General features: G+C 35.1%; 1 protein-coding gene across 1 annotated transcript; it reads right to left on the bottom strand.

Moving 5' to 3' along the window:
- Window positions 1-777: 777 nt before the first annotated feature.
- On the bottom strand, window positions 778-1269 carry LOC145131850 (uncharacterized). Its single transcript, XM_079066497.1, has one exon. The coding sequence runs from the start codon at window positions 1267-1269 to the stop codon at window positions 778-780; it is 492 nt and encodes a 163-aa protein (XP_078922623.1).
- Between the last annotated feature and the right edge of the window lie 11186 nt (window positions 1270-12455).

The raw sequence follows: 12455 nt of genomic DNA, 5'->3' as shown, positions 1-12455 counted from the left end.
ATAAACTTTGTTAAGAGGACTTGAGACCAGTTATGTGTTTAGAGCACCCACTATCAAGGAACCAAGTATGTGCCAGATCTAGACCAATGGAGGATACATTCTAGCTCTTCATCTTTGTTTCTTGGACAACTTCAGAAGTATCAATGTCGCTTGCTAGAACCACCATCAGGGGTATCATTGATGAGATCCATAAGGCCCTTAACATTTAACCCTTCGTCTTCATATGTCTCCTCTTCTTCCATCCATTCCTAAGAGTCCTCCTGCTTTGCAATGAAGACTTTTGGTAGAGAGATGTTCTCCTTCTTCATGTGGGCTAGTAACTTCTTGTACAAGACTTCATAGCTCTCTAGACTTTCATATTTTTTCTTCTCTTTACAGTCCCTGGCAAAATGGTTATGGCTTCCATAGTTAAAACGGTTACATGAGTTTCTTTTCTCTAAGTTAAGTCTTCTCACTGAACTGCCTCCCTTAGACTGAGCTCCTTAGACTCCATTTGTTCTACTTTCTTGGTAACATTTAACAATAAGTGAAGCATTAGCAAAAAGTTCATCGGTAATTTCATCATTACTTGTTTTGATCAGAGTCATCGGAGTCATTGATGAGATTCATTGCTTCTTTTCGGGAGACCAAGGCTACAAACTTCTCTTTGTTTGAGTCCTTAATTACATATTTATGAAGACCTTTGGTTTCTTCGTAGTTTCGTAGATTTCCAAACAAGGAGTTAAGATCTATGAGGTTAATCTTCTCACTATTCTTAAGAACATCAGCATGATGCTCCTAGCTTTTTCCAAAAGATTCCAAGAACTTTAAAACCAACTGAGAAGAATGCTTGATGACTACCAACCTATGCATATCATTCACCAAACAATTAAACATGTTAAAGGTTTGAGTTAGAGATTCAGATTTTCGAGCAAAGAAGTGCTCATATCTCCGATTGAGGTTGTTGATGGTTGTAGCTTGAACTTCCACAATGCCTTCATAAGCCACCATCAGCGTCTCCATCATCTCTTGAGCTGACTCACAGTTCTGAACTAAATGATACACATGATAGGGAAGAGAGTTTCCTATGGCTACCCTAGCTTTCACATCAAGACCGATAAGTCTCCTGTCATCATCGCCATAACTAGCCTTTGGCTTTTTCTTCAAGGGACCAGCAGGAGCATTATCGACCATAGGTTGATACACAGGAATGTGAGCACCTATCTCAATGATGTTAAACATCCCATAATCCATGGTTTCAAGGACAACCATAGCCTTTGTTTTCCACATTGTAAAGTTGTGCTCCATCGGAAGGAGGCATCTTGTTGAGAGAAGACGATTTGGGATAATAGGAGGTCGACATGATAAGTTGAGTGTATCAGAAACCCACTAAGATACCAAGTGAAGGTTTGTAACGATCGGATACACTCAAGTATGAATAATATTGAATAAACAAACTAAGCAAAAGACTAAACAGAAAAACTAAAGAACAGAAGTAATCATAGATATTCTTTCACTAAGAAAGAATGTTCTCACCCTAATGTATGTCTTGGTGACCGTCTTTGTGACCTTTGCTCTCTTGGTTTTATTTAACGGAAAGAAATTATAATTAGAACAAAAGAAAACAAGCTAAAGCGAGAAGCTCTAGCATATTACGCTTTTTTTGTAATATGCTAGAGCTTCTCGCTTTAGCTTGCTTTGCTTTGTTATAACTATAATTGTTTTTCATTCAAAAAAACTAGAGAACGAAGGTCACAAAGACGGTCACCAAGACATACATTTAGGTTTCACCATAATGTTGTATATATACGATTACAATAACTGAAATCTCATTAATTAAGGGATGTATACCTATCTAAGTAAAGGTCTGATCCTAATCACAAAGATTATGAATCATATTATATATATATATATATATATATATATATATATATATATATATATATATACGTATAACTTCCTAATATACAAAAGATCACATAGATCATTGGTTCACGCTGACGCTGATAAGATCTGGTGTTAGCGTTGGTGTTGGTGTTGATGTTGGCGTTTGCGCTGGTGGTCAGCGTGTAGTGTTTGACTCATCAGGTCATAAGGTCTGACCTTACACTTTATCACAAAAGAATTCTGATCAAGTCATCCATTTTAAAAGGCATGTAGAATTGACACATAACTAGTGGTTAAGTGACATTTATCCTACTAGAAATTGCAGAACTGCCTCAAACATCAAAAGATAAAAATGATGTATATGTTTTATAATTCTAGTTTTAAAAACATATTGTATCACGTATATTACATGCATCTAATAATACATGGTAATTTTTATAAAATCATATTTTCTTTAGCGTTGGAGTTTGTTATGAGTTTTATAATCTCCATTTTAACATTTTTTTGCTTATTTTCAAACTTTATAAGCTTTTTTTAATAGAACTCATTTTAGTTCAGAACTCATTTATTTTAGCATCTTGTATTAAAATTTATTATTTTGAAAGTAACAAACTTCAAGATGATTTACGTTTTTATTTATTGGTTGTCTAGCTAGGGATGTCAAAAAGTCATGTGGGACCCCGTTACCATGGGGGCCCCGTCCCATTTGGGGGATTTTTTATCAAAAATCGAGGGTGGGGACGGGGACGGGGACGGGGGCGGGGGTAGGTAATCTTGTCCCGAAACCCCCATGGGGACCCCGTTAATAAATTACACATATATTTACATATATTAATTATATAAATATAATAAACAATAACATGCTTTTGAGCTTCCAAAATTCATCAAAAAAAACAAGTTTTTATGTTGTTAGTATAATGTTTTTAAGATGTCATAACTTTTTTATTTTTAACATATAAAATTTTGCTATAAATAATTATTTGTTACCTAAAAAATAGCTTCTTTTAGAATAACAACTTCTTTTAGCCCAAAAAAGGCAGCCCAAAATCAATCGGGGTGGGGGAACGAGGGCGGGGGTAATAAAAGGGATTCGGGGCAGGGCGGGGGTAATAAAGGGGATTTGGGGGCGGGGCGGGGGTAGGAAGGCTGAACATTTTGGGGGCGGGTGCGGGGACGGGGGAACGCAGAAATATCGGGGGCGATGGTGAGGGCGGGGGACACACTCCCTGTCCCGTTTACCCCCGTTGACATCATTATGTCTAGCATGCAAAAACATATTTTCATCTACACAAACAAAAATAAGAACATACAATCATCATATACATATTATGAGTGCATAAACCAAGTCATTATTATATGATAATTTATTTTGAGTCATACATGAATATCAAGTCCTTTTCCTAGGGGACAATAGGGACCAAAATCTTCAAGAGATGTTGTTAAAGCTCCCACTAGCAAAAACATCCAATGCACGCAACATGTTAAACACTCGATGAATTAGAACTTGTTCAGACAATATGCAACACTTTACATAAAAGGTTTCATTAGGCTCTGTTGTTTCACAAATTCTGATGTAACACTTTTCAACAACAATACTTTACAGAAAATATTGTCTTTTCCACAACTATTAAAACAAGACCATTTGATCTTCAATATGGATCCATCTTCGTTTTTGTTACATTTTAAAGTACCTACCCTAGATCACAAGGTAATCTAATACTTAAAAAATGAATAAATTTCTATTTACTATTACAAACCATTTGAATAAATAAATATTATTACAACCATATCGAAAAGGGTCCAACAACATCAACACATGGTCAATGGCTTGTTTATGCACTTATAATAATACAAAATTTATCAAATAACCTTTTATTTTTCTAAGACAACATTATTGTGACCAAATGCACGTAGTTAAAAAAAATATAGATCACATTTTTTATGTTGCCAAAGAAGCCATGCAAGAACTTTTCATGTGTTGCATGAAAATCGTCTATGGCTTCCAAAAACCAAACATTTTCATTTCATCCATAATATATATATATATATATATATATATATATATATATATATATATATATATATGTGTGTGTGTGTGTGTGTGTGTGTGTGTGCGTGTGTGTGTAAAAAGGCTCTGATACCAATTGACAGAAATATAGTGTTCAAGATCGACTTTAAAACATAAAAATTTTGATTTTGCAACGGAAGACTTTGATAATTGAACAACATAAAATCGACAACAAGATCACAATAAATGTACATGAAATTTTTTTATTTTAACAACCATAGAGGGATAAGATAAACATCCTTTGTTTTCCTTGAGTCCTCATGCGAGGTTTATCATTGATGAAGTTGGCTAGGACTCAAAGTAAAGACCCTTTGAAGATAGTCCAATAACAAGATCCGATACTAGAAGAATGCTAGTTTTACTCTTGTTAATACAACCTCTTAATCTTGGAAAACCAAGAATGAATTGGTGTTCAAGATAGAGTTGTATTCTCTTCTTTTCTTACCTAACAATTGGAGAAAAAGAAAGTATTGTGTTTGTATTTTTGGCCACATGCAAGAGCTAGTGGAGAAATGAACTCCTTTCACTTCTTTTAATCATCCCACGCATGCAAAACTCAATCATGACTAACACAAAAGCATCTACATGCACTGGACAACACATAGAGGTGGTTGTGGGTGATTATGGGAAAATATAGGTGACAGAAGAGAGATTAGTTAGTCAAACATTCAATCTCTCTCCTTTTAATGCTCCAAATCTTTTATATAAAACTTTATTTTATATTTTATAAAGATTTCCAAATATATATGCATATACTTTTTAGTTATATTTGTTTAATCTAACTCTTAGAATTAAATAAATAAATTTAACACAAACTAAATCATTTAATAATTAAATGCCATGTGTACCATACTTATAATAGTTCATACATTTATGAATTATGTTGTTACTATTTTTATTATGAAACAAAAACTACAAGAGTTATAATATTATATTATGAATCAAACTCATATACTAAAATAGTAATATAAGTGTCTACTTGTTATTGATGTGGCCACATAGGATCATATGTTATTAGCAATATCATTTTATGATCATTCTTAAGCATATAGAACTAACATGAAAGGGTTATAAAAAAATAACATCAAAAGACTTATGAGTACTTTTGGTGAATTTTGTGCGTCTAACTTGCACTTAATGTCAATCTCATTCTTTTGATGATAACAAATATAAAACCATAATTATATTAAATTACTAACCATTTCACTTATTGTGAAGGTTTTTAGTAATAATTATAATGATGATGGATTGACAAATAAGTACATTGACTCTACATTGAACAATAGATTCATCTAGAAAATTCCTATTCCAAATGGCATATCCATCGGTTAGTGTGACACCTACTGATTAGAAACTGGTGATGGATTGTGAAATTAATCAGAGAGTTTTACATATGACTCGATTAGGTTGTATGTTGTGCAAATAAAATTAAACAAGGAATACACTTTGTGAAATGGTTTTCTTTTCCAATATAAACAAACAAATATTTGTCATGTTGAAAGATCATCTCAGGAAGCATGTTAAAGAATATGAATGTGTAACGTGATGACTTCAAGTGAAAAATATTATGAGATCAGATGTTGATTATTCATCATAAAAAAAATCAAATGGTAATACTACTAAGACGATTGATTGGAATATGTTAGGAAGTAAAGTGGAAAACAAGCAAAACCAAAAGCACACAAGACACATTATTTACATGGTTCGGTCAAGGTGACCTACGTCCACGATCAGGATGAGAGTATTCTTTCTTTATGAGCTCTCTAAAAGAGGTTACAAGCATAATTTAACATAGATTTTCCTATCAATCTATAATACAAGACACATTCAAATGACTAGCATACATCCCTATTTATAGTGAAGGGATTAGACCTAAAACCTTAATGGGCCAAGCCCATTAGCCCATAGGTCCATGAATGGTGTCAACCAATCATAATTATCCATGCAACAGCTTTTGGAACATTCATCATTAATTTACAATGCATAAGCATTAGAAACTCACATGATGGAGCATCATGATCCATAGTGGCTCATCATGATGCAAGAGTGGTATATCAAGATCACCATGGCTCATCAACCATCATGATGGCACATCAAGAAATAATCCTTGGGCATCGACTTCTGAGCATCCTTAAATGATATGAGCATCATAAAGGACTTAACAACATAAGTGGCTCATCAGGGATACTTTAGCTCATCAAGGAACACATGTAGCACACCTTGCACCAAGATGGTGTATATTATGTAAGGAATGTAGCACCTTCTCCAATGGTGGCACATCTTCCTCCAAGATGGCGCACCTTCCTCCATGTTTGCTTTCCTTTTCCATAAATGGCACACCTTCCTTTAATGTGGTGCATCTTTCTTCTTGATCACACACCCAACATCAAAAATGGTTCAACTAGACCTAAAGTGGCACATAGTGCTTCCCAATTGATGAACCAATGAATCGAGTAATGAATTAATCAGAGTATGAATTCAAGTAAGAATATGAGATTTGAACACACGATGTAAATATGATCTTGTTATGCTTTATTATGCTTTCGAATTCTTTACAGAGAATAGTAGACAAGTTTGTAAAAGTTCTTATCTAACTCTAGTAAATAACCCTATTTATAGGGAACTGAAAGCATACAAAAAATATACTAAGGCATTGACTCTAAAGCTTCGAATAAAAGCGCCCTAGTAAAATACATTACAAAATATTCGAAGAGTTCAAAACATACTTCGACTAATTACAATAATTCGACCCTTACAATCTCCCCCTTTGTAATCATAGTCGAAGTCTTCAATTTGTAAGAAGTGTGATGGAATACAGTAATACTCTTCGAATCTTCGTGTACCAAGAGATAATCTTCTTCATCTCTTTCTTGTCTCCTTCATTGTTCTTCTTGCAATGATTCATACGAACAATCAAGTTCGTATATTGAGATGTTGAATATCTCTCGACTTCACTTGCTTGGAATAAGAACCGTTTAGACTTTCCAGCTTTGTCTTTTCCTGCGAAGACAATTCCAAAAGGCTTCAGGCAAATTTCACCATCAGCATACTTCTTCAATTCAACCTGAGTCTTCGTAGGAGCCATCGGAGCTTTAATTTCCATTCCTTTAGCAGTAGCTAATTCAACATCTGTTAGTGCCAAGCACTCATAATAGTTTTCGATAAAAATCTTGATGTGAGCTACTCCAAGCTTGAATTCATCTGGTTCTGTGTTTTGAAGGTATGAGAATGATTTGTCTTTCAAAAGTAATGCAACTTGTATAAGATCATACAAGTTCATTAATGGAAAATCTGCAACAGTGAATTCGCAAATATTTCCATTTGCCCTGGCAACCACATACTTAACATTTTGGACCGTGTTTTCGAAAACCACATCCTTTTTCATACTTATGACCTTCTTGATTTTTATTAAAGACCAAACTTCCTCAGGGACTTTTCCAAGAACAGCATGAAAACGAATTTTCATGTGTGTACCTTCATCTTTATTTTTAAAATTCCCTTCTGCTTTGAACTGAGGCATGATAAACATCATTTCGTTTATGGGAAAATCCAATTGGCCTGCATCAGTATTTGTGACCAAATAACTCTGCTTTGGTTTCTTCTCAAATGAATACATGTGATTGAATGCAACCTTGGCCTCGATTGTTTCGTAGTTATAGTCTTTAGTTGGATCCCCTTTATCCATTCCCTTCGGATCATTTGCTCACTAAGCCATAATGCTTTGAACTATTCTGAGCTTTTCGATTTCAGCATCAACTTCAGCCTTCTTTTCTTCTTTTGATTTTTCCACAACAATCGATTTCCCTTTATCTTTCAATGCTTGAATGTCAGTTGTCTCTTTTGGTTTTGAACCACTCCCACCAGTCTCCGAAGATTTACCAATCACAATTCCTTTCGAAATTGATCTTGCAATTGGTATTGTTGTTACGACTGTTGAAGTCACCTGTTCAGCAGAAACAATTATTGGTTTTGTTGTAGGGATTTTCGAAGAAAATACTTTTCCCACAACTTTCGCATCTTCTCTACTAGTCTTCGACTCACTAGCTTTTCTTTCTCCCCCTTGCACCCCTGTGAAAACAGGTGGGGCATTTGTGGTTGGAAGAACACTTGATATGCGAAAGAGAGGAGCAAGTTGCTTGTTGAGAATGGCTTCGAATTGTATAAACTTCTGAGATAAAAATTCAGAAGTAATCAATGGAGAAGAAACCGGCTTATCAGAAATCTCTTTTAACTCCTTAAGCAACTTAAGCACTTCGTCAAAGCTTGCACTTTCGGATGTTGAAAGTTGAGTAATTTGAGGACTCAAATTTTCATACAACTTAACAAATCGAGTGACTGCGTCACAAATGATATCAACCTTTTGATGCAATGATGCATAGTCATGTTGAACAGTTGCTATTTCTCTTTTCATATCTTCACGAAGTTCGTGAATTTGCAAGTTGACATCCTCTCGAACTTTCTTCACATCTTGAATAAAAAGAACATGTCGTTCCTTTGCAACATTCTTCAATTCTTTCAGATTACCAGCAAACTTCGAACTCTGAGAATTGATCCGAAGTTCATTGTTTTGATCATTATGATCAATCTTCTCCAAGACTCGAGATTCAGAATCTTTAAGCATCCCCGATACTTTACTTATGATTCTGGATTCAAACACCTTCAGCAATGAATCAACTTCAACACTTGAAACAGACGAACCAACCCCTAGATCTGCTTGAGATTGAATGACTGAATTCAACTTTTGATTTAAAATCTTAAACTGCTTCATGGTCCTCATCATGTGATCTGGAAACTGCTCTTCTTCTTCATGAAACTCCAAGTCGTCAAACATACCGCCAAACCCCTCATTATCAGTCTCTGTTTCCATATAAACAGTATCTTGAATAGGTGAAGTTGTTTTGGGTGGCTCAGTAGATTGAGAAGAAAAAATAGACGTAAAGGGTTGATCAAGAATGTGTTCGAATGTTGGGGAATCTGCTGTTTCATGCTTTCTCGACTTCTTTGGAGATTTCGAAGATCTGGACTCAGTTTCATGCTTTCTCGACTTCTTGGTTTTCTTATTATCTCCTCCCAGTAAAACACCAGTTTTAATTGAAGAATCAATTGTCGTCAAATAGGCTACCAATACAGGGTTCGAAGAATCAACACTTTTAAGCATCGCATCTGGAATACGAGCAACTGTAGGAAAAACATCAGCATTATATGTAACCTCCTTCGGATAGTGGTAAGATTGAAAAACTGCTTTGTCTTCATCAGTGGGTACCAAAATCCCTTCCTTATTGTAAAAGTGTTGCAGAATCAAACTCTAGTATCTTGCACACGAAATACCATGAATAGCATTCGTGTGTTCTACACCCTTTTGGAATTCCTTCCACAACTGTGTAGAATAATCTACTTGAAGATCATAGTAGATTCCAGCAACCATGGCATAAAACTCCATTCTTCCTTTATCAAGGTCAGCTGATCTCCCAGTCAAACAGCGTAGAAAAATACCAAATAAGAAATTCCAGATTCGTGGAAGACCAGATTTCTTAAAGTCACTAATCTTGAACAATTGTGGCTGATATCCCAAATCATTAAACATGTGAACGATTTGTGGAAAAGTAAATGAGACATATGGAGGCAAATTCGGAATATCAAGAATTTGGCAAAATAGTTTCTTGGTTAGCCTGACCTTTTTGTCGTTCACCAGATGAAAAGTAATCGTATCAGTTGCTTTGTTATATGTCGCAGTTGATCCTGCTTGAGAAAGCCAGGACAATGGAACAGAGAAAGAGTTGAACATCGCTTTGGCCAAAACCGAGTTCTTAAAAGTAACTATGAGCATCTTTAATTCTTCCGGGTACTGAGAAACGTCACCCTCCAAGTAGTAGTTTGTTGCTTGAATCTTCATTATTGGTAATGAAGAGGCATCTTCAGTGGTATGAGAATCAACATGAGCAGAAGTCGCCATTGTTAGGGTTTGAAGATGATGATGAACAGAGAATTTTGGGAAATTTGCTTTTTGATTGCGTAAACTGACAATGAACCCCTGGAATTCCCTTTTATATGTAACCCTTAAATTTGAATTTGAAGCGGGATATGTATTTAATGATATCTGACGTGGCACCTTGAAAACCGGACCATTACTGCGTAAAAGTAGCCATGCGTCAAAAAGTAGCTGTCACATCGCCTTGAGAAACGGACAGAATACCATACGTCATTTATAAATAGCCTGTCTTGTAATCCCCAAGAAAATTGTAACCGTCAGAACCCTTCGAATGGAAGCAAGGCTCTTTCACTTTTGGGATGAAAAGCGAAGTCATACGCCAGAAGTTCGAAATCATCAGCCTGAGTTGGTATTACTCAGAACCTCAAGGATTTCGTGAGTGCTGTGTTCCAAAGAATAGAGACGAGAAACAAATATAATAAAAACATGGGATATTGTGATGTCAAACCATTGACACAAAAGCAGATGAAATCCCGGGCAAAGATTACTTCATTAATCATTAAGAGAAATGATCAATAGCTTGTGTGGGTTCCCGTGAATTACAATCGAATACTTGTTGATAAGTATTAAAGGGCTTCTTTTATAATGCTTCGAGGATGGTTTAAAATTTCGTTACATGTCATCCTAAACATAAGGTGAGAAATTGTAACAGAAATTACTTGTTTGACCAGTGTAGTCAGTGACAAGTTGGCTTTGAAAAATTTTGAAATGACTAGGACATTCGAATGAAACTCACACGGAAATCATATTCAAGAAAAAATTTATATGCTGGATCTTGTTGGGTAACAAACATCGTGGGTTTCGAATGTTTGATCAAGACCACTCATTCGAAATGAATATGATTTGGAGTTTCGAATTTTGGTACAGAAACAAAAGTTTCGTGAAAATCTGGAACTTAGTTCCCCTTCAATTCCTTAAAAGTTAATGAAAATTGGGTTTCACTTTCATCACGGTCTCATGATGTCAGATCATAAACACAGAGTTTTGATATATCTAAGTCTCGATGGGTTTGATCAGAGACCTCTCAGACATATGTCTTCGTGTGTGATCGTGAAAGAATTTTATGGATGAAAAAGATTGATGTAAGACACGAAAAGTACCTCTGTTGTGTTTGGACCAAACAGTAAACTCTTAACTCATTTTGAGAAGAGTAAGGTAGCTCAAAGACTAATGTGAATATAAGCCTGATTGGGAAGAAATCTTCGTATGAATAATTTCATTAAGGCTTTCTTACACACACATTGAGTCATGGAGGCTTTGGTCAACATACAACAGCATGCTTCTAGGGACATCCTAACTAGTTCGAATGGTGAAAATTTTATCGATTCATACGAAAAATGTACCGTACTCGAGTACTGCAAGCATAATATCCGCTGTATCTTCATGAGAATCTGCAACAAAATACTAAAAAGAAATAGGAATCAAAATATTTTTGATGTTTTGATTTTTCGAAAATAAAGACAGAACAAACGAAAATCTTTTTGAATTTTTAAATTTTTCAAAAATTAAATGACAAAATAAACGAAAATCTTTTTGAATTTTGGAATTTTCTGAAAATTAAATGACAAAACAAAAGAAAATCTTTTTGAATTTTGGAATTTTCTGAAAATTAAATGACAAGACAAACGAAAATCTTTTTGGATTTTGGAATTTTCGAAAATTGAAATAGTACTTGATGCAAATATGCAAAATTTTATCGTCCCCTTATAAGTAACAAATGTACGAATGCGAAGAGGTCGGAGCGTTGACTATGAACAGTAACAGCTAAATCAACCCTTAAAATAAGTAACAAATGTGCGAATTCAAAGGGGTCGAAGCGTTGACTATGAACAGTAACCTCTGAATCAACCCTTAGAATAAGTAACAAATGTATGAATTCGAAGGGGTCGAAGCGTTGACTATGAACAGTAACCTCTGAATGCTGAATGATTTTGCATTATCTTTTAGTCAGCGCCTCTGAATCATTCCTTATCATGCATCATTCTTCCTTTTCGCATGGAACAGAATTTCCATCGATCATTCCAAGTCCTTCTATAATCTTCACAAGGGATTTTTCATCCAAAGCTTTCGTGAAAACGTCAGCTAACTGATCAGTTGTTTTCACGAAATGTACTTCAATATTTCCATCTTCCACATGATCTTTGATGAAATGATAACGAATAGCTATATGTTTAGTCTTCGAATGCTGCACAGGGTTATGAAAAATCCTTATCGCACTTTGAGAATCACAATATAATGGAATCTTTTTCATATTAATTGCATAATCACGCAATTGACTTTGGATCCATATTATTTGTGAAGTGCAAGCAGCAGCAGCCACATATTCTCCTTCAGCTGTTGAAATTGATACGCATGTTTGCTTTTTCGACTGCCAGCTCAGCAATTTGCCATCAAGAAATTGACATCCACCACTTGTGCTTTTGCGATCAAGATTACAACCACCCAGGTCTGCATCCGAATATGCTTGTACAAAGAACCCAGTGTTCGAAGGATACCACAATCCTAACGAAATTGTTCCTTTAAGATAACGAA

Source organism: Lactuca virosa, chromosome 8 (genome assembly GCF_052849685.1).
Source record: "Lactuca virosa cultivar CGN04683 chromosome 8, Lactuca_virosa_CGN04683_v6, whole genome shotgun sequence".
NCBI classification, from domain to species: domain Eukaryota; kingdom Viridiplantae; phylum Streptophyta; class Magnoliopsida; order Asterales; family Asteraceae; genus Lactuca; species Lactuca virosa.
The sequence above is the reverse complement of the archived record's forward strand: the minus strand, read 5'-3'. Positions and strand labels throughout refer to the sequence as shown.

Excerpts from the sequence above, each read along its gene's own strand:
- LOC145131850 (XM_079066497.1), bottom strand. The coding sequence starts at position 1,269 with ATGTGGAAAACAAAGGCTATGGTTGTCCTTGAAACCATGGATTATGGG.